Genomic DNA, 27,138 nt, shown 5'->3' on the forward strand with positions numbered 1-27,138 from the left:
TTTATATAATTATTAATTTCAGTGCTTTGTTTAAACGGCGATGAAATGGGGGGATGGAATTTTGTCAGATAATTGAGTCAAGTTGGTTAACAAACCCTGGTGAGAATACAATGAAGACCTACATGCAACGCTTTTCTCAAATATGATTAATATTTAAAAAAAGAAAAATATATAATATTAATATTTAAAAAAGAAAGAAATTATATATATATATATATATATATATATATATATATATATATATATAATATTTATAAAAATATTAATATTAATATTTAAAAAAACATAGAAAAAATATATAATATTAATATTAATATTTAAAAAAGAAAGAATATATATATATATATATATATATATATATATATATATATATATATATATATATATATATATATATATATATATATATATATATATATATATATATATATATATATATATATATGTGTGATTTTTTTTTTTTTTTTTTTTTTTTACCGGAATAATAAAGGTCGCCAAAATTCAGTCAAGCAAGCAACTCCTCGACGGAGTTTTGCAGTTGGCTACTGTTTCCTGTGTAGCTATAACACACCTTGACTTGGTGTCAACCAATTTATAAAAGGTCGATTATTTCATTTAAACCAGCCTGTATAAAATAATCCGAGTCAAAAATTTCAAATTTACCTCGGCATCCACTTGCTTATGTTGCGTATATGAAGGGCAAGTCTCATAGTTAATTTAGAAAATCAATAATAACAACAACAATAGCCCAATAATAATGTTTATTATTATTATTATTATTATTATTATTATTATGGATGCATTATTTTGATAAAAAAATAAAAAAAAAATAAATAAAAAAATACAAATTTCATGGACATTTACGTATTTTACTATTTCAATCTCATTATTTGCATAAATGAGCACTATTTTCGTTTAGATTGTTCTGTTGTGATAAAATCGCTGTCCAGAGGACCGTTTGACTGTCGACGAAAGAGCAGCGAAATAAAAGGCGCATCATTCCCCTCAGAAATACAATAAATGATAGTTATGCGTGTAAGAAAACTTAGTTCATTTTAGCATTGCAGACCGATCCAAAATGAAATGACAGCAGTAATCTTTGCTTTACTGTTATCTGGCTTCATTATTTTTGGCTGGTAGCCAATAGTGTCTAATAGTGTTTAGTGACTGATGTGAGTCTAAAATATCATGATTGGCTTGGAAAGAGTTAAGGATTTTTTTTTTATTAGGACATATTGACTTGGTATGTGGTTATTTACTTTTGTTACTGTAATAGTACAAACGTTTAATGCAATTTTCAGAAGAAGAAAAAAATCTAATTACGGTTCTCTCTAAAAGGTGCTAATTAAACTGAGAATTAAACATTTGCTTTTCATTAACATTCAGTCGCCAAAATATAAAGAGATACGGTGTCAAAAAGGTCCTTTCGATCAAAACAATGAATTTAAAGAATTTACAAACCTAGAAATCTGTATTTTATATCCTCTAGCAATACCTACAGGTTATGAAAATCATATGGATTGAACGTGAACAAAGGGTTACAAATAGTTCAAAACAAACTAAAGAATTGGGAACACTTAGCATTAATAATAAATAGCATTACCGATCATTATTATTTAAACTTGGTCTTCAGTTAACGTACAGCACATTGAAATAGCAGGCCTGTCGAAATAACCTATCACGAAACTTTGATTCGTGTATTTTATATATGTCTGAATGTACATGGACCATCTGTGTACTAACAATATATATATATATATATATATATATATATATATATATATATATATATTTTTTTTTTTTTTTTTTTTTTTTATTCAATTATTATAAAGCGTTGCCAAACCTCCAAACAAGAGTATTAGCTAATTAATGTAAAGACTTGACTTTCTAAATTCTATGTACTAGTATCTTGAGAAAGAAATGGCTTGTATTTTAGAGGTAAGCATCAAGGGCGTACAAACCGCGGGGGACGTGGGGGACACATACCCCACACTCTTTAAAAAGGTGATATTGTCCCCCCTACTTTTTCAAGCTAAACCCATACCAAGCCCAAATGGTGGCTTTGTATACAGTATTCTTTGCGTTTTGTTACTTTGGGGTGATTGAGCAACCATCCAGCCAATCACAGGTGAGTTCCATGAGCCAAAACAACCCTTATGTAATAGGCCATCAGTCAGACAGTCAAATCAACGTGGCTCATTCATTTCTAAAGTTGCTCTCAACAAAGCTCATTTATCCATGTTTTTTTTTAACAGCATTGATGTTGATCTAAATTAATAATCTAGAGATGAGGAACACACAGATGAGAGTTATTCATCAGCATATCATTCTTGATTGGCAGCATTACATGAAATGCACTGCAGAAAACAAAAACAAAGGACAGTCCTTTTTTTTAAGCACACATTGTAAGTGGAGTTTATGTCAGCGCCTGTGTCTTCATTAAGTTATTCTTTTTACATTATGTTTGTGAGGTAAAAGTTTGATCAGTTCTTTTTGCCAATTTAAGTAATTACTAGATCTGTGTTAAATATGTAAAGCTATTTTTAATATCAGCTCCTGTTTTTACCTCTATGTTGGTGTGCAGTCGACAAACTGTAGGAAAAAAATATAGATCTGCTGTGCTCTTAGAACACTTGTGCATTTTACGGAAGTGAATTGATATGTAGACACCCTTTTTTATATATGAAAACGTACGGACGTTACTGAAACTCATTATAATTATTATAAGACTATTATTGTTGTCTTTTGATAAAAGTCATGCTCAGCAGCTCACAAACTGAAGGGAAATTATAGATATGCATTGTTCTTACAATGCTTAAAACCTCTACTAAAGTCTCTTTATAGGTCTGTAGGCATACAAATTATAAAGGATTAAAATGTTCTTATGATCGTTGATTCAGTGACTTACTAATTTCACACAAGAAACTCATTTGTCACCACCTTCTTGCATCACCAGATATGGTCACTGAACAAATCATTAAATGGATCTGAACAAATTCTGGTGAATGTAGTCAGAACACTCAAGCCACTTGGATAAATGTAAATCCCATAATGCATAAGCACAGAGTAAAAAATTAAACTGTGCACATGCACAGCTGTCATTGTTGTAATGGATTAAATAATTTATTCAGGAACAGCTTGTACTGTCTTTTATTGTCATGTGTGAAACAGAAGCAAGTGATCCACAGGATGCCCTTTATATTTGCAGCTAATTTAGCTAAATTTTGCAATTAATTTGCAATACTTGAATCTTTAAAATACTACATATACAAGTATATAATACGTATATATTAATCATATTCATATATTCTGTAATATATTAATACTGCACAGTGAGGGATCTGTGCAGTCACCTACTGACAGCTGTGCCCCCCACCCCCACACACACACACTTTTAAAATGACCGCTATGCCCCTGCTATATATGCAGATAGAAATTGTACACACACACACTCACACACCTGGTGGATTCTGTAAGGCGCCGCAGAGACAAAACAGTTAATATGCCTCCGTTTAAAACAGCATCCAAACCACAGATTTTTTTTTTTTCATTGCAATATAACCTATGCTCTTTTTTTATAACTTAGATTAAACTTTAATTGTCTGACATCCCCAAATGTCATGCATGTAGCAAAATAAACAAAACAAAATAAAATAATAGTATTAAAATAATTAGTATAAGGATTAGTTTAATAATAGTATATTATTTTACTACTATATAATTAGTCTAATAATTTAACAATAATTTAATAATTAGATAATATTAGTTTAATTAAAACATATAGGGAGGAGTTTGCCAAGAAAATAAACCCCCAATATATATATATATATATATATATATATATATATATATATATATATATATAATATATATATATGCGCGCGTGACATATTTTGTCTTTATGTAGGCCTAAACTTTTTATTTACATTTCAGTGTGCAAAGTCTAGCATTGTTTTCCATTGCGCAACTTGTACTTGCCTGTAATGGCAAAGTGAAAACTTTACGGTCTGTTCTTTTTTATTATTTTTTTTTTTTATCAAGCTCTGAATTTTGTCTGTTATCACCTGTGTATTTACAAAGGACGCTTCCGACTTGTCAGTGACGAAGTGATCTGGAATCAGACGCATCTGATAAAAGAAGGAAATATTACGCATGCACGTCTGCTGCTTGATCTTGCGCAAAATCACTGCACATAACCCATTTCTAAAAATAGAAAGAAAGAGAGAGAAAAAAAAAATCAATCCAATCTAGTCGGACAGGCCGTGTTTGATAGATGTGTCACCAATGTAACAGTTTGGTTTACATATTTTTCTCTTTTAACATCAAAATCTATTAATCGGAGGGATATAAAAAGGGAAATTTAAAGTGCCATGTAGCCTCTGTGTTAAAGAATTGAACTGTCAGAAAAGCCACCAGGAATTGGCTTCAAAACTAACTTATAATAGCCTAATTATTATTATTTGAATTAACAGCCCACGTATCAACTCTTTCCATATAAAGAAACCATCACGTTTGTTTTTTACGACAGATAACATGCTAGGAGTAAGATAAACATCCAAAAACAAATAGTGTTAAGCTGCAGTGAAAACAGTGGTGTAGTTAACTAGGTTATCTCATTAGTGCCCCGTTGCTTTTGCCTGTTATTCAATCGACCGAGTGTAAATTAGATTAAATCCGGTTGCTATCGCTGCTGGTCAACAAAACAACTTTTGTTACTATTCATTAATTATGAACCTTGAAAAGCCGATAACCAGTTAGATATTGTATACCAGAGAGAAGGGTCAAGTGCCAAAGGCACGCGCTGCACTCCTTGCGTTACACGTGCACTTGGGTCATTTTCTGACTGCTTGCGTTGACTTGGTTTGCAAACAGGAAAACATTTTAACCCAGCATTTAATGTCTGGCTTACCGTTACTTCCCAATGAGAACAGCCGAATTGCATCAGTCATTTAAATATTTTTCACTTACTTTGGACTGGTGGATTGTTGATTGCATTAGAGAAATTACAACTAAAGACACGAATGCGACTCGAGCAGAAAGTATAAATGCATTATAAGTCTGCAAGGTCATTGTCCTAATGCACATTAAGGGATTTCAGACCCTGCAAAATGTGTAAGAATAACAAATTGTATAGTTACTGTACCCATGAATCAAAGCTGGATTCATTTACTGAGTAGTTCAGAGTGTCTGCATGCAGTTCAATGTACATTCAGACTATGCAATGTTTTCCACTACCAGGGGAAATGCACAACATACAATTTGCTATAAAACTGCAGCACTTTGAAGCCGGACATCCTCGTGACGTTTTCTTTTTTTTTTTTTTTTTTTTTTTTTTTCTTGCCCGTGAATTCAAATTTGGTTCCGTGATTGACAAGGTCCTATTCAAATAAAACACCGCGGAGATCGTGCACACTTTTTTTTCCCAAGCCGTGCACAGGAGGCGTGGAGCTCGCGCTTCTGACATTCTTTCCCGCAGTAGCTCTTCTCCATCGAGCCCTAATGACATCAGCCAGGCAACGCGTCTGTAGAAAAGTTTTTTTTTTTTTTTTTATGTTTTTTTTTTTAGTGGAAGAACGATGTTTTAACACGGCTGGACGTGTACGAGCAGATCTTTTTAATTGGAGCATATGAAGCCGACCATGCCTTGCCAAATTCCGTGGGAATAGTTTGTTTTGAAAACAGTGGAGTTCACTAACATCGCCAAAAGGCCCATTCCCAACGAAAGCAACTTCGAGTTATTGTTTAAACTGTCTGTATTCTCGACATGGAATAGCTCGGAAGGGGGAGTACAGGGGGAAACGTCGTTCCTTGACTCGGTTTCTCGCTTATGGACGACAGCAGTCCCCTTTCTCCAAAGGCAAATGCTTTCAGTATTGCTTCTCTGATTTCAGCGAGGGAGCAAGCAGGAAACGCAACATTTGACAAACACGGCATTGGCCTGGACAAGCAAGTGGCGCAAAACTGCTCCGGATCCTTTAAAATGCATTACAGCACTGTCACGCGGGAGATGGAAGGTACGGACACGATCTTGACAACAACCTTGTAATTTGTCGGGCTCGCGCAGTTTGTTTAACTTGACGCGTACAGCACTTTCGCGTCGAGACACTTTCAGATAATGCCACATCAGAGACACGTGCATCGCAATATTTTAATACAAACATATTCACCACAGCATGCTCTCTCCATTCACTATTTTACGCCTAATGCATAAAATAAATGAAATGTTGTGTTGTTGTTTTTTCCGCACATTAATTTGTAGAAAAGCACACAGTTTGTTCAAAGTTGCATATTACAACTTCGATGTTACATGCACGTATAAAACAGCCATTGCATGGTCCCCAGATAACAGAAACTTGCAGAATAAAACATTAACTCTATAACTCAAAATTCGCGCGTGGTAGAAATAGTCTCAGAAAAGTCAGAAAATAACTCTGATTCCACCTCCAACCAAGTGTAGCTACAAAAGCATGATTCTGTCAAACGAGCAGTGTCACAGATAGCCTAAAACCGACCGCAAATCTGTGAATAATAGGAAATAACATTGGACCGAAGAGTTGTGTCTTCGCTTATCCAATGAACATCCCGTGACATTCGTTGCTTTGTTTGTCCTTGTTGCGCGGGTGTTTGCTTTGCAAATAAAAAAAAAGTTTACTCTCCGCTGTGCCAGCTAACCAGTCTATTGTTAGAGGAGGGTGATGTGGGCGATACACTTAGCCAAAAGTAAATGGGTGCCGGAAAGCCCATTATAAGGGGCGCACTTCTCTGTCAATCAGTCTCGTCCCAAGGCGAGGAAAGGCACATTACCTGCAGTTCATTATCTAAATAGAAATAAGAACCGGTTTTATCGCAAAGGGGAGGCCCTATGCGAGAGATAAGAGAGAAGTCTGGATTTCAGTGTAGCTTACAGCAGTGGTGCAGGAGAGAGGCCGCCTGAAACAGTTCAGCACGCAACCCTTTGAAATCAACGGAGCGCGTATACGCATGCGTTTATTGTAATCGGTAATCAATTTAAACTTACTAAAATAGTTTAGAAAGGCGGCTTTCTTTCTTCTTTTTTTTCTTCTTTTTTTTCTTCTTTTTTTTTTTTTGTTTTTTTTGTTTTTTTTTTTTGTTTTTTTTTTTACAGATTCAGCGAAGAAGGGACATTTCTTGAGCGGGGTTTTCATCTTAAGCAAGCTACGCCCAATGTGTTAACCTAGGAGACCATCGTTCGTAAAGTTCTTGGATACTCTGAATTTCCCATAAACGCGAGGAACAGCGTTTAATCTCTTGGGGACATCGTACAATTACTTTCGGTTTGATAACCATAGGCGAACCCTTGCATTCACTTTTACATTTTTGCTTTGAGCTCGAGTGCAGCGCAAATTGTAAATCCAATTTTTGGAATGATTTCAGCAATATCAAGCCCGTGGCTGACGCAGCTGTCCCATTTTTGCGATGTTGCAGCCTTCACGACCAGCAGCCTGAGCAGTCTCAATACGCCCGGGAGTTACCATCTCTCTCCTTCCCCTGGGGATCCGTACAGCCATCATGAAAGCCAGTTCGAACCGTGCCCTGCAGCCCAGCACGGCTACAACTATTCCGGACCCAACCCAGCACAGGCCCCGACGCAGGGAGACACCGGGACATCCAACTGCTCCTCGTCGTCGTCAAGCTCAACGCCGAATAAAACGCTGGTGAAAAAGAACCCTAAAGTGGCCAATATTAATGTACAGTTGGAAATGAAGGCGCTTTGGGATGAATTTAATCAACTTGGAACTGAAATGATTGTCACAAAAGCTGGGAGGTGAGTTGACAGGCTTCTATACTAAACTTTAAATACGCTGACATTTAGTTGTCTTTTTTAATTACGAAAAGGTAACACTATATAATCACTTTATTAATAGCATTAACACATATATAATGCTTAACAGATCATTAATGTAGCCTACATTTAAATATAGTTAGAAATGTAATGTAACTTTGATTCAAATATATTCATGTTTTAATGTACTTGTATTACTGACCTGTTAAACATTATAAAGTTTGTTAGTGAATTAAAAGTGTCACTCCAAAAAAAAAAAAAAAAAAAAAAAAAAAAAAAAATCTTGCGTGAAGCTAAGCAAAGCCCTTCAAACGCACTTGTACAGGGGAAGATAAATGTATCATATTATTGTCCGTTCAATAGCTTAGAACAATAATGGGCATTTACAATTGAGTGTAAATAGCTCATTGTGTGTATTTACTCAGTGATAAGACAGGATAAGCAGATAGCACGAGATAACGTTAAAACATGTTTTGCTCACCATTCAATAGCAATTGCATAGCTGTAGTGGCTTATTCAGGTGAATGTCGAAGGCCATGATTAAATGCATGCATCATATACTATACGACTAAGATAATAATCAAAATGTGCGCGCGAGCACATACACATTTGGATATATGACCAGGCCTCAGCCAGAAAGGAGCATTGTATAAGGCTAAAGGAACATGTAATGTTATATTTTAGTTATTTGTTTATTTTTATTTTTTACAATTAAATTCACACTGGGAAAGGCAAAAGGGAACAACGATTAAGTCATTTACCCTTATTTAAAAGCATTGCATCTGCTGAAATGCTGACAGTGAGGTCACTAAACCCCTATATGAACCGTTCATTTAGTTTAGTGTTAATTTCCTGCAGCTGCTGTGGCCTACTAAAACTCAAAGATTGTTTGAACAAATTGGGAGTTTCTTCCAGTAGGTAGCATTGCAGGAACACTCATCCGTTAATATTATAACAGCCTCCAGACAGATGTTGCACATAAAAGTTACTCATGGCCTAAACATTTGCACTGAATTATAGTTTTTCTTTCACGATTTTACAAGCGACTCTACCCATACTAATTAGCATGCAGTAGTAGGAGATTGCTGCAGGCCTGAATAGGCTACATCATACATTTTTCGAAATAAAGGATAACTTTCGTGAAACTTGCATTTCGGCAAAATACAGAGCAGTTGAGAAAGTAACTGACAATACAATTTATTTCAGATCTGTAGCGTATTTGAAGGTCAGCAAAACAGGCAAGGTATTTATTGGTTATATTACTATAGTTAAGACGAAAAAGAAAAAGAACAGGAGAGGGGAAAAAAAAGAAAAAGACAATAATCTGGACCTCTAGTATATCAACATGCTAGAAAAAGAATTTTATTCAAAGGAAAACAACAACATACTCCATTGCCAATTTGCACCTTGCATAATATGATTTTACATTGTATTACTTTTTGCACTTGTTAGATGCTAACTGTATTTCACTGGCTTCGTATTTGTACTCTGAACAATGACAACAAAGTAATTCTGCATTCTACAGTATATTCATCTGCGAGATGGCATACTTTTATGGAATTAGTTGGTGCTTAGCACTGGTACAGATACATTGTAACTGCTATATAGCCTATTTATTTGTGAATATAATATTTTAAAAACTTTATTATTAAGGTTCATTCATGACACATGGCCTATTTTATTCATAATGATTTGCGCCATACTCGATGCCAAATGGTGGCAGTTGTGGCAGAAACAGATATTTTAAAAAGTCATAGTGATATATTTTATGCTGGTTGTCCGCTTGCCCGTGTGTGTGTGTGCGCAAGGTCATCTGTCATTCCAATGGTTCTCGCTACACTGGATCTAGGGAAGGCTCTTTAAAAGCTACTTTAGCTTCACCTATCCACAACTGGCACCCTGAAAAGACACTCACGTTCACTGAACAATGATTCCAGTATCACTTTCACTGCTATGCAACATGTGGTCTGCCTAAGCTTAAGAAGGTATCTTTGTATTTAAAGAGGCTTACTACGGTTTCAGTTTAAAGTTTTTGTCAATCCGCTTTTGACAACAACTTCGTCCTGGTATGTTTGTGCTGCATAGGAGACAAATGCATGCATGGTTGTGTGTAGCCTTATCTGCGTGTGTAAGAGATGCTTCATAGTGGGTATGATGAAGTGTGCTGGAGATAGTTCCTGCGCGTAACAGTAGGCCTAAATGGAAAAATAGTTTTACGAAAGGCTTATTTTCATATCAATATGTAGCCAAAATAAGAATGCATGAACAAACTGTTCACGCCAAAATTATCAGCAAGATTTGCACAAAAAAAAAAAAAAAAACTTGGGAATTTGGTATCGAAAGATTTATCTTGATTGCATGGAGAGAAACTGCAATTGATTAGTTTACTCATAAATGCAAAACCTTAATATCAATAACCAAATGGATTCTATCTGCATTCTCCAGGCGAATGTTTCCTACGTTTCAAGTCAAAATATTTGGAATGGACCCAATGGCAGATTACATGCTCCTGATGGATTTCTTACCAGTGGATGATAAACGATACAGGTATGGCATAGGCCCACTATGTACTACGCGTACGCATGCCACCAAAAATTACTAATTGCAGACACTGAAACATTACGGATAAACGTTGTGCTATGCATTTGATAAGAACAGCAATAGTAGCCTGTATATAGTAACAGTCATTAAACATTTATTTTAAAAAAAACATTAAGAAGAACAAATCAGTTCAATTCATGCACATTCAAATATGAATATAATTGAATCGTGCAATAATGCGTAATGGTTTAAAGTTATTATAATTGTTACAGAGCAGCACACCACAAATGTGTCCCTTTCCAGCTGGCGCACTGAGTTAGTTTTCCATTCTCTTCCCTATGTTAAAGGTATGCCTTCCACAGTTCATCGTGGCTGGTGGCTGGGAAAGCTGACCCAGCGACTCCAGGTAGAGTGCACTACCACCCCGACTCACCTGCCAAAGGAGCACAGTGGATGAAACAGATAGTTTCCTTCGATAAACTAAAACTGACCAACAATCTGCTGGACGACAATGGACACGTAGGTGTTATTATTTGCCGGCCCTACTCTATGTTTTTGAATATTGAGGTATTGAGGTGTTGTCATCTTTCATATTTATTAGAGAACAGCACAGACCAGTGGAAGAATGTGAGTAAATATCCTTAAATTAGTTCTGTGACAAGAATGCATTTTTAAATGCAGTAATTAATGGCGTTATTCGTGTATATAATGATTTAGAAGTGGAAATAGTTCGGAATTTAGGCCTACAATTTTAGAAGTTAAGTATACGGTCATAATTTAAAGGCGTAGTTAATTATTAATAACGAATTAATTCATGATTAATTGTCGTTAGAACCTTTATTCGTTTGCTTGTTAAATAGATTATTTTTACTTTAAAAGAATCACATTTTTACATTACAACAATATTTAAATTGTAAATGTCCCTGATGAGTATTAATGTAAATGAGTAAATATGAAAGAAAATTAGCATAATTTAAGCGAAAAGAATGCTTAAAGTGAGGCATGTAATTGGCCAATTAAATTCGGTGACATTTAAGTCCCCAGTACAAGTTGTGGTGTGTGTATATATATATATATAGTTTAATTTCACCCGATTACAATTTTAATAGGCTTGGTAAAAATTATTATGACAATTTATAATGTGACACACAGTTCAATTTATATAATTGAAATAATTTTCAACTATTGCACGGTATCATTTCCTTATGTCCCGAGCTGCATCAGGTTTTTTGTGTGTCCCTTGATTTATTGTCCACCCTCTTATGTCATGATTCTATGACCTTTAATTGAAGATATATGTTATGAAATGACATTACACACACTGGAGTTGGACATCAGCAATTCAACTAAATTATTTTGTGTTATTTGAAGTTTGTAACTCTTTTGTTTTATTTATTCCTTTATTTTGTGGTGTTAGTTATATGTGGTCAAGCATAACATGTCCACCCTCTTCTGGGAACATATATGGGAAATGAATGTAATTTGAACATTTCAATATATTTGTTAACGGAAATAAAATGATCAATATAAGTTTACAAATATGTTTGCTAGATATCATTCACAGACAATGTAGTGGCTCATTTTTTTCACTAAATGTCCACCCAGTTATTTTCCACCCTGGCTAAAAGATGTAAACTGGATGGACATCTGATTATTTTATTTTATTTTTTATTATTATTATTATTATTTCATTTAGCTTGAACAGTATGACTATTAATAAAATCTCTAACATATCCCTTCAATGATGAAAACATAAAGATAGGTTGTTTGTAAAAGTACGTTTTATTGTTAAAAAGTTTCAAAGCCGAAATGGCACCAAAGTAGGATTAGTTTAGTAATATAATTAATAGTGATTTACAATGACATCATTTTTTTAATCATGTGAAACTCTTTTCCTATTGCAGATAATCCTGAATTCAATGCACAGATACCAGCCCAGATTCCACGTGGTATACGTAGATCCTCGGAAAGACAGTGAGAAATACGCCGAGGAAAATTATAAGACTTTTGTTTTTGAGGAGACCAGATTCACCGCCGTTACCGCATATCAAAATCACAGAGTAAGTCCTCATCTCTGACGATAATTACTACTTTTTCCTGTTGTCATTTATATATATAGTCAACTGAACAATCAACGCCGCTTTAAACAACGAGTATAGCCCATTTAAGAGACTGTAAGTGCTCACAGCCTCGTTTTAATTACCGTCAAAAATCAAATATGGCGCTACACTGAAGGTCTGTGAGCAGCTATATTGTTTTGTGTAGAATCATAACACTTTGTGTTCATTAAAACAAGAGAAAAAAAATATTGCAGAAATAAAGTCAAGATAGGGTATTATGGGCTGGTTATATTTTTAGAACTGACTTGAACAAGACTTCTTTAAAATGTAAGAACTTTTTTATTACTTAGCTTAAATTACCAATTTTCATGACTTTTTACATTTAATTTTCAATGCAAGAAATTTCGAAGGGGGCACAGATTTGCCACTTTACCATAAGATTTAACATTGCTGAAAATAATGTTTAACCCGTCTATCCATTTATCAACCTAAATAACGTTTAAGCCAACTTCACTTATATTCATTAACAAAACACAGCAAAAGTTAGTAATACTCTGTACTCACAATTAGAACAACTGAACTCACCGAGTGCTGGTGTTAAAACTCTTGTCTTGAGGACCGCATCTCTCCACGTATGCTTGCACTTTCTAGCTACATCATTCATTCATCCTTACCCTAGGTAAAATTTCTTAAATCAATTTCCCTTCTTTTAGCCTTTGAGCCTTTGAGCTCTGACTGAATTACATGGCAGAAAAAAAAAATTCTCTCATTAAGAAGAGAGCAGTCAATTGGCCAGACAGCATAACTCCTGTCCCCAACTTCCACCTGAATTGTTCAATTACTCATTACAAATAGTTTAAGGATTAATTTGCTTAATTTAATTTAATTTATTTTACAATTTAGTTGAATATTTAGGCTTGCAAAAAAAAAGTAAAACACATTTAAAAGACAATAACTAAATAAAAATTGGTTCAAATACAACATTTTGACAGAGGGGGCACAGTGGTCTGGCTGAGGGGGCACTGCCTCCTGGTGCCCCCCAGTGGCAAGAGCTATTTTTTTTTTTTTTTTTTATCGCTTATATTTAACACAGCTCTAGTCATTTTATGTATAAAAAGCAAAACATATTTGCAAATACAATACATTTTAAAAAGGTACACTTGACTTTTAGAAAAGAGTTGAGTGCTGAATAAAGACTGTGGTGTCAGACTGATGCTCCCGCACAGCTGTCCAGTGTTTTTCTTCTTTTTTTCATCAGTCTTTCCTGCTCTGTCTTCTATCAGTTTGACCTCTTGATCTCCAACTCTCACCGCGGGCTTTACATTTGTTTTTCAACTCATTCCGGAAAATCACGCACACATATCTTCATCCAGTGCTTTTCCACAGCCAAGAGGCACAACGGCGCACCTTGATATTTAACATAAATAGCTTTCAATCTGTCTAGAAATAAGTGTTTAAGCATGTTAATATAAATACAATCGTCAAGCGTCTACGCTATTTCACATTCATTAAAGTTGCTGTATACGCTATTAATTGGAGCGTAGCATCGCAGAAAAATGAGTTTACCATTTAAAAACGCCTTATAATAACACACACTCTGGAATGGACTTTGAGAAATGATTACCTGTATAAACAATTTCATTGTCTGAATAAGAATAAATTAACAATATTTGAGGTCAATAAATCATTTGGCAACCCAAGTAACAAAATGTTCACTCTTTCTCTCTCAGATAACACAACTGAAAATTGCCAGCAATCCATTTGCCAAGGGTTTCAGGGACTGCGATCCAGAGGACTGGTGAGTTTTTCAATTTGCTTCTGTGTTTTTGCTACATACTTTTATGGGGGGAAATTTTATGGAAATATTATAAGGAATGTGCCATTTATCTTTATATTGTCCTACAAAATGTAATGCTAAATATACAAACTAGAAAAGTACATTAAATATGAAGCACTACTGTGTTTGAAATTTGATTCGTTCTGCTATACTGTTTGACAAAGCACTTATTCATACACACTGCAAAACTATGTATATGAGTGCACATCACTAATTCTATTTCGTCTACTTTTCAGGCCCCGGAATCACAGGCCTGGCTCTTTACAAATCATGAGTGCATTTGCTCGAACCAGGAACCCCATGTCCACTCCCCCACAGCAGAATGGCACAGAGAAAGGTCTGTATATGAAGCACAGTTAACAAAATCTAATTTAGTACAAAAACAACATAAGCATTCAAAAAGCTTTAGAACTATATTGTTGAGAAAATTCATACTAATACGTAAAAAAGGGTGAAAACCAGGATATTTCCTTACCTGCTTGGAAAACAAACCCTATTTTCAAATTAAAATCATGGTAAGGGTTTCAACTTTATGGTTAGGTTTAGGTATAGGGTTTGGGTTAGGTGGTTAAAATTAGGAAAAACGTCTCACGAATGTGCGGTCAAAACCTGAAAACTTCTCTTTTTTTTCATGGTACACAACAGGGCATTTTAAATTACGAAAATAGTCATGTTTAGGGTCTGGGTAAGGATTTACAATTTATTTAGTTAGGTTAACAATTGCATCGCAATACATTTTGTGTACCATGGAAGAAAGTAAATATTGGGGTTCACAACGAGACTAGGGAAGCGTTGGTCTAGGAATACGCTTTTGTCAAAGTAGGATTTCGCCATCTTGTACTATTCTTACGACTTTTCATGAGATGGGTTTGAATACACATTCATACTCATTACTGATAATATAGTTAGTTCAGGAACACACACTAATATATTGTACATAAACATTAGACTGTATTAATCTGTGGTTATGGCACAAAGGCCAATCTACTAGAACTTACAAAAGGCCCAAATAAAGGCAGTTAGGATTTTTAGTCAAGTAATGGATCCAGTCTGTTTGATTTCTCTGCATCTACGTTCCAGTGGGCAAAACATTTACATTTGTCTAGTTGAGCACTGCAAATTTCAATACACAAAGGTTTGAACAGCTGCATGCCTGGAGGACATGCTTGGACTGAAATCTCTACACAGAGCTTTTTTTTTTTTTTCAGTCCTGCGCTCAGTGTAAAATGATTTCCTGTGAGAATTTGCCTCTTTGGCAGAAGGACACTTATGACTTATCCTGTCAATCAACCACAACACATCTCATTTGACGAACTAACTAAATTACACTGCTTTTCCATTCAAGCTCAACTCACAGGTCTCTAACTCATTGTTTGGCCACCTACTGTACGTAGTTTTTAGAGAACCATTCAACTGTTAATGTGTGTCTATGCACAAACATGTCTCTAATCAGCAGTTTGATTGTTTGAAATAATCCAAAGAAAAACACATCTATGATCACATACACCTGGTTATAACCATGTATTAATATTGTTTAACAACTTACACCTAAAACGATTATTTTTTTGTCCTGAACACAGAGGACAGTAGACGAGAATATGACCGTGACCCCAGCAGCACTCCCCTCCATTCTGATCCAGCTCACCAGCTGATGTCGCGAGTTCTCAGCCCTGCGCTTCCTGTCCTTGGTGGCCTACACGCTGTGCCCCTCACAGCTGGCCACCGCAGCCCACCCCACGAACTGCGCCTCGACGGACACCCCCAACCACCAGACACCCTGCACCACCATCCATACAAGTACCCCACCACCTATGAACATTATCTGGGAGCCAAAACCAGGCCGTCTCCATACCCCTCACCGAGCATTAGAAGCCACGGTTACCACCCCCACATGAACCCCACCACAGCCAACATGTACTCTGCGACAAGCGCGTCGACTAATTACGACTATGGACCTAGATAATGACAGAACCACCACTCACTTGGGTTTCCTCAAAATATAAAGAAAAAACACACATACCTTTGTGTCCCAGACTCACGAAGCACGAGTTTTGGGTTAGGCACATCTTTTGAAGTGGCTACTGCACACAGAAAGCTAAACTGCCATATTTATTGAAGGGAGAAATGTCCTTGTGGAACTTAAGGATGAGCTCTGTGGACCCAGCATTAGCTCTGGCATGCCTGGGAACTGAGAATCAGAACAATACCTGGGCAAAAGTAGACCTGGAAACCACAGTATAAGTGTTCAAAGTAACAAGAAGGGGAAATACTTTTTTAGACAAATAATGCATTATCACAGACTGGAACTGATTTTTTGTTTTTTTGTTTTTGTGTTGGATGCACTTTTTGTTTTTGCTTTTAAAAAGCCATAAATTATATATTACCCTTGAGCCATCGAGCTTCTAGATAGATGGAATATCTGCATGTTGCGCTGTTTTGAAGGTGCTGAAATGCCCTGAATTTTGTATTTTTTTTTCCTGGTTGACAATGAATTGTTTTTGAAAATGCTAGACCACCTTTAGCAGGTCCGTGAAGCTTGTAACGTGGCACTGACTTAAAGCAACTCAAATAAAAAAAATAACAGAATGACTGTGCTGAACTTGTAAAATAAAAATGACATATTTTACCTTTGAACATGCCCATTACTGTTTTCAATTCTTCTCCAGTTTTACAAAAAGCTATATATATAATTCAACCTCATAAAGCCTCATTTTGAGGGGGGCGAATACACTTCCATTCTTTCATTCATCTGGACTCATACACGTTTAACTTTGAAAGGAATTAGACATTAACAAATCAGAAATTGTGATATTGTTAGTTTGGGCCCATTCTGACTTCCAAACATTATTGCCACTTTAATAACAGACATTTCTCCTTTAAAAGTAAAAAGAAAGTGCACAATTTTGATTGTAAAATATTCATCAAACCAACCAAAAACAATGTGAAAGATCAAGTCAGATGATGTCATTTTTGGTTGGCCAGATTAATATTTTCATCTCAATGCCATCTTTATTTATTTTTATTTTTTCCCCAAAAGGTTTAGAGTCCTTTTAATGCTTACTTTAACCACAAAGACTTGGCTAAAGTCAGTGTGCTAATTGCTTACCTTTTCTCTACAAAAGTGATTTAGGTAATCCCATGGTAGAGGAAAGGAAAGCTTGCACACCATTTGACCTTTGACAGCTAACAACTATTTTGAGTATCAAAGGTTAAATAATGTTTCCAGCCATTTGAGGAACGACTAATTGGTCGTATAATTTTTAGTTTGAGGTAACAACTGCATGCACTGGGATATAGCAACATGTTATGGCCAGCGTTTGTATTGCGTTAATAGTGTTTAATTAAACAGGTAAATGAAACTCTAATGGGGATTTCATTACTTTTTACGCAAAACAAATGGTAATTCAATAAAGCTGAATATCCTGCCAAGGTAGTCTAACGTCGAATTATAAAAGAAAACATCAAATTAACAACAACTGCACAAATTTGAAAATAAAAGTTGTATTTAAAAATATATAGGCTATATATATATTTTATTTGTTTTTATTATTGCAACAATTTCTTGTTTAGACTTGTAGGCTATAGTTAATCTTATAGGCCTAGTATATGTTCATCCTAGCTTTACGATGAACTGTAATAAAATCTTTTAACAATACATCCTTTTCAAGTAAAGCGCGCATGTTATTTCCCTTCTCTAGTACATTTGGGGAAGGAAGAGTCCGTTTGGAGGATTGGGCCTCCCTTCGCGTGAGCCTGTTCCCGGTCAGAGGTAATGAGTTTGGCCCGTCAGGAAGACGGGGACACCGGGACCCATGGCTCTTCCGTTAGGGGTCTACCCATCTGTATTTTCTCTGGTGGTGCTTCGCCTTGATGTGAGGGGCCGACATGGGGCCCACGGTCGCGCAACCTGTATACCTGCATTGCTGAATGAAGATTGACGGCTGTTTCCAACAATGACCGCTTCTAAAAATGATGAGTATTTATGGACCGAATACACCGAAAATTGCGTCTGTCTTTGAAGTTCAAAACGATGCGTGAGAACTTCAGCATTGGAACACTGTTTGATCCCACAGGAAATACCCGCGCTTTGAAAATATAGGCAAATACTATGACAGATCGGAGTAATTATGTGTAAGCCATACTGTTCAGCATTTCAAGGGCATAGATGCAAAACATGTCAACACTTGCGATAAAAAAATATTTTAATGGAAACAATATTAAGAAATAAGAAATATTAATACTAAAAGATAACCTAAAATATGAAATCATTTAATTTGTAATATCTATTTCGAAAAAATAGTAAAGGTGTGCATGTAAATACGCAATACGTTTTTATATAAATATGGTTTTACATTTTTGTACGCAGTTTAAATGATTTAAAAGGCTAGAGGTTCGTTTAAAAAAAAAAAAAAAAAAAAAATATATATATATATATATATATATATATATATATATATATATATATATATATATATATATATATTAAATTTAATAGCCTATGCATTCCAATGGTTTGGTGATAATTGTAGTTTTAGGCAAAGCAACAGTTAAATTTTTGCCCTACTGTTGTAAAATTAACAATATAAATATACATTATTGTTCTTTTTGTGGCTTAAATTTAATTTCGCAATTAGTAAATATTCTTTTTGTTAAAAAAAAGCTTGAACTTACATTGACATTTTCGATTAGTTAGCCGCGTTTGTTTTATTTAAAAAAAAAAAAAAAAAAAAAAATAGCCTATATAAATACCAAAATCCTCTTGCAGAAAATAACTTGGCCCTATATGAAAACCTATTTAAAAGGGTGAGAGAATACGTTGAGACTACTGGTGTAACTGACCGCGCACGGACATTTCTTACCTGACAGCTTACTAAGCGCAAAGTACATACAACACACACAAGTTAAGAAAAGAGATCGCCAATCATCTGGCAATGGGTCGCATCTGGAACATCTGTTGTGACAAGCCTATCTTATGTACAATTCTTTCGCTTGGCACAACCAAAGCCAGCCTTTAAAAAAAAAAGAAGAAAAAAATATGTTTACCTCAGATGTGCACGTGTTTCACGTTTTCGCGCCTTTTTCAACAAGTGGTAGGAATACACCGATCAGCCACAACACTGAAACCACCTGCCTATTATTGTGTAGGTCCCCCTCGTGCCGCCAAAACAGCGCCAACCCGCACCTCAGAATAGCATTCTGAGATGCTATTCTTCTCACCACAATTGTACAGAGCGGTTATCCGAGTTACTGTAGACTTTATCAGTTCGAACCAGTCTGGCCATTCTCCGTTGACCTCTCTCATCAACAAGGCATTTCTGTCCACAGAACTGCCACACACTGGATGTTTTTTTGTTTTTGTTTTTGGTACCACTTGGAGTAAATTCTAGAGACTGTTATGCGTGAAAATCCCAGAAGATCAGCCATTACAGAAATACTCAAACCAGCCCATCTGGTACCAACAAACATGCCACGGTCCAAATCACTGAGATCAAATTTTTTCCCCATTCTGATGGTTGATGTGAACATTAACTGAAGCTCCTGACCTGTATCTGAATGATTTTATGCACTGCTGCCACACAATTGGCTGATTAGATATTTGCATAAATGATTGTTGGTGCCAGAATTTACTCAGAATGGTGCCAAAAACAAAAAACATCCAGTGAGGGGCAGTTCTGCGGATGGAAACGCCTTGTTGATGAGAGAGGTCAACAGAGAATGGCCAGACTAGTTCGAACTGACAAAGTCTACGGTAACTCTGATAACCGCTCTGTAAAATTGTGGTGAGAAGAATAGCATCTCAGAATACTATTCTGAGATGCGGGTTGGAACTGTTTTGGTGGCACAAGGGGGACCTACACAATATTAGGTGGTTTTAATGTTGTGGCTGATCGGTGTATGTAAACAGATCACATTCCTGCTGATATCTGAATACCAAAATCTTTTCATATCAGCTTACCAACACTGAATAATTTACATTATCCAAAGTTCAGTTCCCTTAGACATGATTACCTGGGATTATTATGTGTTTTACAAAACTAACATCTCAACTGGTCTAACCATAGGAACCCAAGGGTATCCTTTAATCTAGTAACACAGACATATAGAGTCCATTGTGGGTGAATGTGAGTTTGTTTAAGCTGCTGTAGAATGGTCAGATGACCTCTGACCCCTGGAGCAGTAGAGAGGCATGTGTCTGTTGTTCAGTGAGCCACAGGTTTTTGTCAGTGGCCCATGTCGAGGTTCTGCTTATATTGACTTCTTATGTGATCTATCATTGACTTGGGAGATATAAGTCCAAATCTCTAGCAATGGACGCTTGTGTGCTTTTCACAAAATGGACGGAAAGGACCCCCCCACCAAGTCCACAGAAGTAGGAAGTGATTACCAATCAGACAAGCTCCAAAGAGGTCATGGACAAAGGTACGTAAGGGTCCACAGATGACAAGGAGTGAGCTAATGACTAGGCAGACTGTGAAATGAACTGTTTTGTCTTCCTCTCTGGCCGGCGACTCGCCCGCTGTTGTTTTTCCTTTACAAGGATGGCCTCCAAGTTCCCTGAGCTTCCTGTACCATTTGATGTGATATTCCAGTCTGGGTCCATCCCTAGAGACACAAGCTTTATGGGGCAGAACGGCTGTGAGCCATTTGATGTTCTAGCGCCATGGATTTTAGACGCATGGATTCCCACTTAGCTTAGTACCATGGATGGCTATTATTACCATACACACTGAAAAATATATCCACTTAAATTCTCTGCATGATGTTAAATAAGATCATGATGAGTTAAATGAAAATATGTTTATTGCATGAATATTAAAATGAACAATTTAAGCTAAACGTATTAATGAAGCTGTCTTTGAATGTTTTCCGACCACTCAAGAACCTAATTTACAATTAGTATAAACAACGCTAGATATCCGTTTACCTAAAGTGTTGGTAAAAATCTTTGTATTAACAAGATATTATAAAAGAAAAATAATCCAAAAAGAAAAACATTACAATGTAAACCAGAAATTAATTTCTGTAACTACTCTGGTGAGTGAGCTGTCCAGCATTCACAGAGCAAAGGAAATAAATGCAAAAATAACCAGTTTGTCCTGTGGCCACATCCAAACACAAAGGTCAGCCTTGTCTTCAGACTGAAAATAGTCTCCTTCATTAGCTCATGCACTTAAAGGGAAGAATGAACCGAAACTTGTCCAATGAATCTTTCTAACAAACAGGCCTGTCGGTGCTGCCTGAGCCCTTGTGATTAACCCTGCATGATATATGCAGGTCAGTCCAGAGGGCAATCTTAAACTCTGAGACAAATTGGGAAAAACAGCGGTGGATTACTTTGCCGCTCAGGTGCGACTTCAAGTGTAAATACACGCCTACTGAAGCACATCACCCTGCAGTAAAGCAAACAGATCAGAGTGGATGGTTTAAGCTGTGCCTTTGACAATAAAACTATCGTCCATTGTGACAAACTGCAACAAAACACGATGATGGAGTATGTTTATATGATCTGCTTTTGTTTGGTTTGCAATGAACACATTTTACTAAGCCAAGCTTGTTCATTTGGGGTAAAACACATAACAGGGTGTTATAATGTAGTCTTAGGACATGTAAATAATGACAGTCCTGCTAAATGAGACCATGCTGTAGGCCCGCCTTTAAATGGCAGTCAGCCACTATTTTAGGCATTTGAAACGCTTTCATTCAAAGAAAATATATTAGCGCCATGCTCAAGTATGTAAATATAGTCTGAGTAATTTGCAACAATAAGTTTGAAGGAAAAGGTAAGGAGGCCTCAACTTTCTCTATATATAGACCACACACTGATCCGTTGATCTTTGGACCCTGCGGCCAAAAGTCTCTGTTGGGTGTCCTGGTGTTCTGAGAAGGCCACACTATTCACCATGTCAGTATGATGCTGTAGAACAGCCAGTGGCTTTAGTTTCTTCCAGCCAAACACTCTGATGTTGTTGTCCCAGCCTGCCGCTGCTAGGATCTTGCCATCTGCACGGATACGCAGCTGGGAGACCCCAGGATTGGTCAGATGACTGGAGTTGTGCATCTGTGAGGGAACACAAGTCAGGATCAGTGTTTGTTGGACAAGGCTGACAGAAATCCAAATTACCCATGATAGACGGCACTTGAGAATGCAGAACCAATTAACAAATGCCCCCATTGATATTCCTACAATTTAATCATGGAGGTAGAGGCATAAATTGAATATCAGATGCAAAATGAATCTCGCCTCACCTCATGCTAATTGTCACTGCGCTTGATAATTCATCCCCGATGGCTAGAATGAATTACGGTTAAATTTGCAATACACAAACTATTTAACTGAAACAAATGAGCTTGTTGTTTAATGATCTGAGCGAGAGTACATTTAAATCCATAAAAAGAACAGGGGAAAGAGAGAAAGCAATTCCCCTCTGCCACCTTCAGCTGATCTGATGATTGAGCCACAAATGAACAGCTAAATAGCTGTTGAACCTGGCAGAGGAAATCCATGCACGACTCCAGCGCCTCAATCATCGGCCGTAAAACATTCAAGCACGAGGGGCGCGAGCGAAATACTATTTGGTTTGGAGTATAAGGAGGTAGGGGCAGGGTATGTTACCTTTGTCACTTGTAAGAGAGGGCCATTTTGCTGAAATCTTTGTTTGTAAGCACTTGTCGTTTTAACAGTCTATAGTGAATTACATTTAAATTGAAAGGTCTGGTCAACAGTGCAAGAAACCAAATGCTGTACTGCTCGCTGGCTAAAGATTACCCTTTCCTTGCTTTCTGTGATCTACGGTGGCCAAGAGACCAGATAAATCTAAGTAATAGGCAACAATGTGACATATTATAAAGTATTACTGAGAGCTCATTATCTGTGGCCCCTCTCCTTTGAGGACATTCTGGAGGTATTTCCTGGAGAGACGCACAGGTTCTACACGTGTGCTAAGTGTGTGTGTATTGTCTCTCTGCAAGAGGCATCTGTTCCCAATGCTGGAATCAAACTGGACAGCATAAAATTGACTTCATAAGCATTGTCCAGAGAGACTAATGGCTCTCATGCAGGAGAAGACAGTGAAGAATTTGTCGGCATGGTCCTGTTTCTGCTTGGAAAATCAGAGCCATTCACTCCTGCATGTGGAAGACATAAGCCAGTCAGGTATTCCCGACCCGAGCGGATTGAAGAATCCACGAGTAAAAACCGTCCCATGAAAAGCCTAAATCACTCTTTTACGGAAAAGGAAAAATTGCATGTTTGACTTGAGCATTTGTCCTATTTATATCAGAATATTGAATAGAAACCAAATCAGACTTCTGGAACACAGCAGTGATGTCACCTGCAAGACATGGGCTGAAACTTTCCCACAAAGGGAAAGGGAGAGACGGGGTGGCGTGTTGCGCTCAAGAGGGACCGGAGAGAAAGATGAATCGCTCCGAGTTTAGGTTGGTATGCCTAAACTAAATGGCCATCTGGTCCATATTACAGAGCTGATAATGATGGGTTAATGTGTCTGTCTGTGTTTGCTATGCTTCCCATAGTTTGTGTCAGGAAAATACATTAATTTAATTAAGAGGTCACAGCAAAGTGATAAAAAAGGTAAATGGGTGTTTAAAAAGTGAGCCATGAGGCCTGTATCGTGGAATAACCATTAGAGGACGGTGACTTACAAGGCGTTCAAAATTACATAATGTCAGATAGCATTCTGCCTACTTTATCAGTACAACTACTTTCACTATTCCTTGGAGTCTGAAACTGTTCAGATGTGTATGGATTGCAAACTGAAAGCTTTTCTGTATACTGAAAATCCTGAGTATATAATCTCGGTATCGCTTGCACGCACAAAGTGTACACCATAATGAACATCTATCAAATGTACTACAAGTAGTATGGAGTTTGAGAGTGGTTAGATCATTAACTTTCATTTACGGAATCCATTCTCCATGGGCTCAGATCCTGTACAATGAACTTCTAGACATCAAAGAGATCAGTCTTTAAGAACTATCCTTCATTTCTCTGTTTGAATATTGTTTCCTGATGGGGATACTTACCAAAAGGTCCTCTATGCACGCACTGTACATATATACCCAGTTCCATCGACGATTAACCAGAAACAAACCTCAAAATGCCCTAGCTTGCCACAGGCCAAGTGGTGGACTGGAGGTTAAGACATTTAAATGGTTTTGATACAAAAAGGCTAATTAAAAAATTAAGTTTGATTTTTGGCAGAAATACAATAGGATGAAATTATGCAAAGACATTTAAAATTTTTCCCTAAACAAAGGCGAATTAAAATGGCAGCAATGGAACAGAACAACTGCAATAACTTGCAAAACACTTGGAGGATAAGTGATTTCACTGTTTTCTCTTACCAAAGGCCATTAAAAAGCAAACTGTGTTGGATTTTTTTGGCAGCAATGCAATGGGATGAAAGTGAACGATTACTCGCATCACATTTGGAGCTCAAGAATTTCCTTGGTTAAACTACATGAAGGCCAATTAAAAAGTTAAATGCAACTGATTTTTGGCAACAATGGAACAGGACGAAAGTGTACAATGATTTGTAGCATGCTTGGATGTTAAAGCATACACTATTTTCGCTAAACAAAGGCCAAATAAAAAAGCTAACTATGTGCAATTTTTGGCCGCAAAACAACGGAACAACTGTACGATAACTTGTAACACACTTAGAAGTCAAGACGTTTCCTTGGTGAAGCTACACAAAGGCTAATTTTAAAAACTACGTTACATTTTTGACAGCAATGCAAAATGTTTGATGATTTGTTCCACGTCTGGAGGTTTAGACATTTTCTCCGTTACACTACAAGAAGGCCAATTAAAAAGCTAGTTACGATCAGTTATTAGCAGCAATACAACAGGACAAAAGTGTTGACCTGCAGTACACTTGGTTTCTTTGGTTACTACATGAAGGCCAATTAAAAAGCAAACTGTAATACATTTTTGGCAGCAATGCAACAAGACAAGAGTGTGCAATTACTTGCTTTACACTTGACGAACTTAAGACGTTTAATAGTTTTTTATCTAACTGAAGACCGATTTCTAAAAGCTAACCATGTTAAATTTTTGGCAGCAATGCAACAAATAATACGCAATGACTTGCTGCACAATTGGAGGTCAAGACGTTTTATTGGTTACACTACACAAAGGTCAATTAAAAGGTAACTACAATCGATTTTTGGCAGCAACAGGATGTTCAAAGTGTGTGATGACGTACAGCACCTATGTAGCTTTCGTCGGCCTGAACTTGGCAGGCAGAACTAACTTTACAATGATCCACAGACACCAGTTTTCATCACTTGTCCACTTGAGCCTGACGTTCCAGTACAGGCGAGAGGTGTGTTTGCCTTTTCCTGCGACAGGGTTTTAGGACACAACCCTTTTGCTTTTAATCGTGCTACAAATCACAACTTTTTTAAAACCTATGCTATCCAATTTAAAGCTATACATGAGTATGCACTTGAGTAAAAACGTCTCGGTGCAATATCATGGGAAAGGAGATATCAATATTTAATAATGTGGATGACAACAAAGGAATTTCAGTGGGAATTTACAAGCCATTCCACTTCCCCATTCCAGAACACCACTTGATTGGACAGCCTGATCCATCCACTGGGGTGCTGACAGATGCTGGATACCTGAAGCATGGAGCCTTGTCTGGTGCAGGATGGGTGGGGAAAAGGAGGGCCATTTAATTGAGGAGGGTGGTAGGAATGCAGGGACTGAAATGTCAAGAGATGGAGAGATCCACCTCTGAGTGCTGTCAGCACTTCTCAGACAGCATGCACAGACAGCCATGCCTGATTTACACTAATCTTTGCGCGCGCATACATACCAACCATCGCAGTCTTTAGGATCTTGTCAGTCTACATCCGTCAATAGATAGGAGCACCGCCAACAACCCATAGCTCATCAAAAGCCAAATCTTGATTGGCCAACTTCTTTCTTTTAGGCATCCCACAGACACAGACATACTGTGGCAATCACACATGCAAAGTGATATACAAGCATAATTACTCTTAGTCAAGCCTGTGACAGATGCGGCTGCTAAATTCCACCACCACAGCAATCATAACCATGAACGAGTGGTAAGATCGGCAAGCCACTCTGGATGAATCGCAGTTTATCTTTACTTGAGAAAAAAAAACTGGTTCCCTGTCTCCACCTCTGTTGCGGCTTTTGCAGGGTTCCAAAATAAGGATGGCCCAATGGCTCAGGGAAAGTGTGAGAGATTATCAGGCCAGTTGACGGAACTGCCAATGAAAAAGTTACATTCCAATACATTCCATGTTCGCAGTACATTCCAAGTCTTGCAAAATTGCAAATTGTGAGAATAAATTGTGATAGGCTTGGAAGCATCAGTTAGATTTGGTTGAAAATTATAAACAAAACAGTAATGTTTCACACCACATCCCATAATTTTCCAGCAAACGTGTGTTGAGTTACAAAATCAGAACACTTAAAATTTTATGAAACCTCTAATGTTATGTTATATACTCAATATTGTCAACACTTCACAATAAGGTGTTTATTACTATTATATAACTACATTAGTTAACATGAATGAAAAACTATCAATAATATTACAGCACTTCTTAATCTTGGTTAATGTTAATTTCAACATTACTAATATATATATTTTGTATTAAAATTATACGTTAACGCTAGTTAATGCATTATGAACTAAAAATAAACAATAGTATTTTTATCAACTAACATTAACAAAGATTAATAAATGATGTAAAAAATATATTGTTAATTGTTTGTTCATGATACCTAATGCATTAAAGTTAACGAATGTAACCTTATTGTAAAGTGCTACCCATTTTAAAATAAGGTTCTATTTAATAACATTAGCAAATTCATTAGGTATCGTAACTAACAA

At 36.6% G+C, this 27,138-nt stretch overlaps 2 protein-coding genes across 5 annotated transcripts in view; one reads left to right on the forward strand and one right to left on the reverse strand.

The window, feature by feature from the left end:
- Nucleotides 1-5,401: 5,401 nt before the first annotated feature.
- Nucleotides 5,402-16,876, forward strand: LOC127425383 (T-box transcription factor TBX1). 3 transcript variants are annotated; one of them, XM_051671315.1, is made up of 8 exons: nucleotides 5,402-6,014; nucleotides 7,396-7,786; nucleotides 10,250-10,351; nucleotides 10,693-10,864; nucleotides 12,250-12,405; nucleotides 14,136-14,203; nucleotides 14,479-14,579; nucleotides 15,823-16,876. In XM_051671315.1, exons 1-8 carry the CDS (start codon nucleotides 5,828-5,830, stop codon nucleotides 16,203-16,205), a joined length of 1,560 nt encoding a protein of 519 aa, XP_051527275.1. In that variant the 5' UTR covers nucleotides 5,402-5,827; the 3' UTR covers nucleotides 16,206-16,876. The 3 variants fall into 3 exon arrangements, with proteins under 3 accessions (XP_051527275.1, XP_051527284.1, XP_051527295.1); XM_051671324.1 differs by having other exon boundaries at nucleotides 7,447-7,786; XM_051671335.1 differs by lacking the exon at nucleotides 5,402-6,014 and having other exon boundaries at nucleotides 6,026-7,786.
- A 4,172-nt stretch (nucleotides 16,877-21,048) lies between these two features.
- The window catches only part of LOC127425457 (guanine nucleotide-binding protein subunit beta-like protein 1), a 42,014-nt gene continuing 35,924 nt past the window's right edge, over nucleotides 21,049-27,138 (reverse strand). For both annotated transcript variants that reach the window (XM_051671496.1, XM_051671486.1), the window contains one exon: nucleotides 21,049-22,301. In XM_051671496.1, coding sequence (XP_051527456.1) covers nucleotides 22,035-22,301 — 267 coding nt within the window. In that variant the 3' untranslated portion in view covers nucleotides 21,049-22,034. The remainder of the gene's footprint in view (nucleotides 22,302-27,138) is intronic.

This window comes from Myxocyprinus asiaticus, chromosome 3 (assembly GCF_019703515.2).
Source record: "Myxocyprinus asiaticus isolate MX2 ecotype Aquarium Trade chromosome 3, UBuf_Myxa_2, whole genome shotgun sequence".
NCBI classification, from domain to species: domain Eukaryota; kingdom Metazoa; phylum Chordata; class Actinopteri; order Cypriniformes; family Catostomidae; genus Myxocyprinus; species Myxocyprinus asiaticus.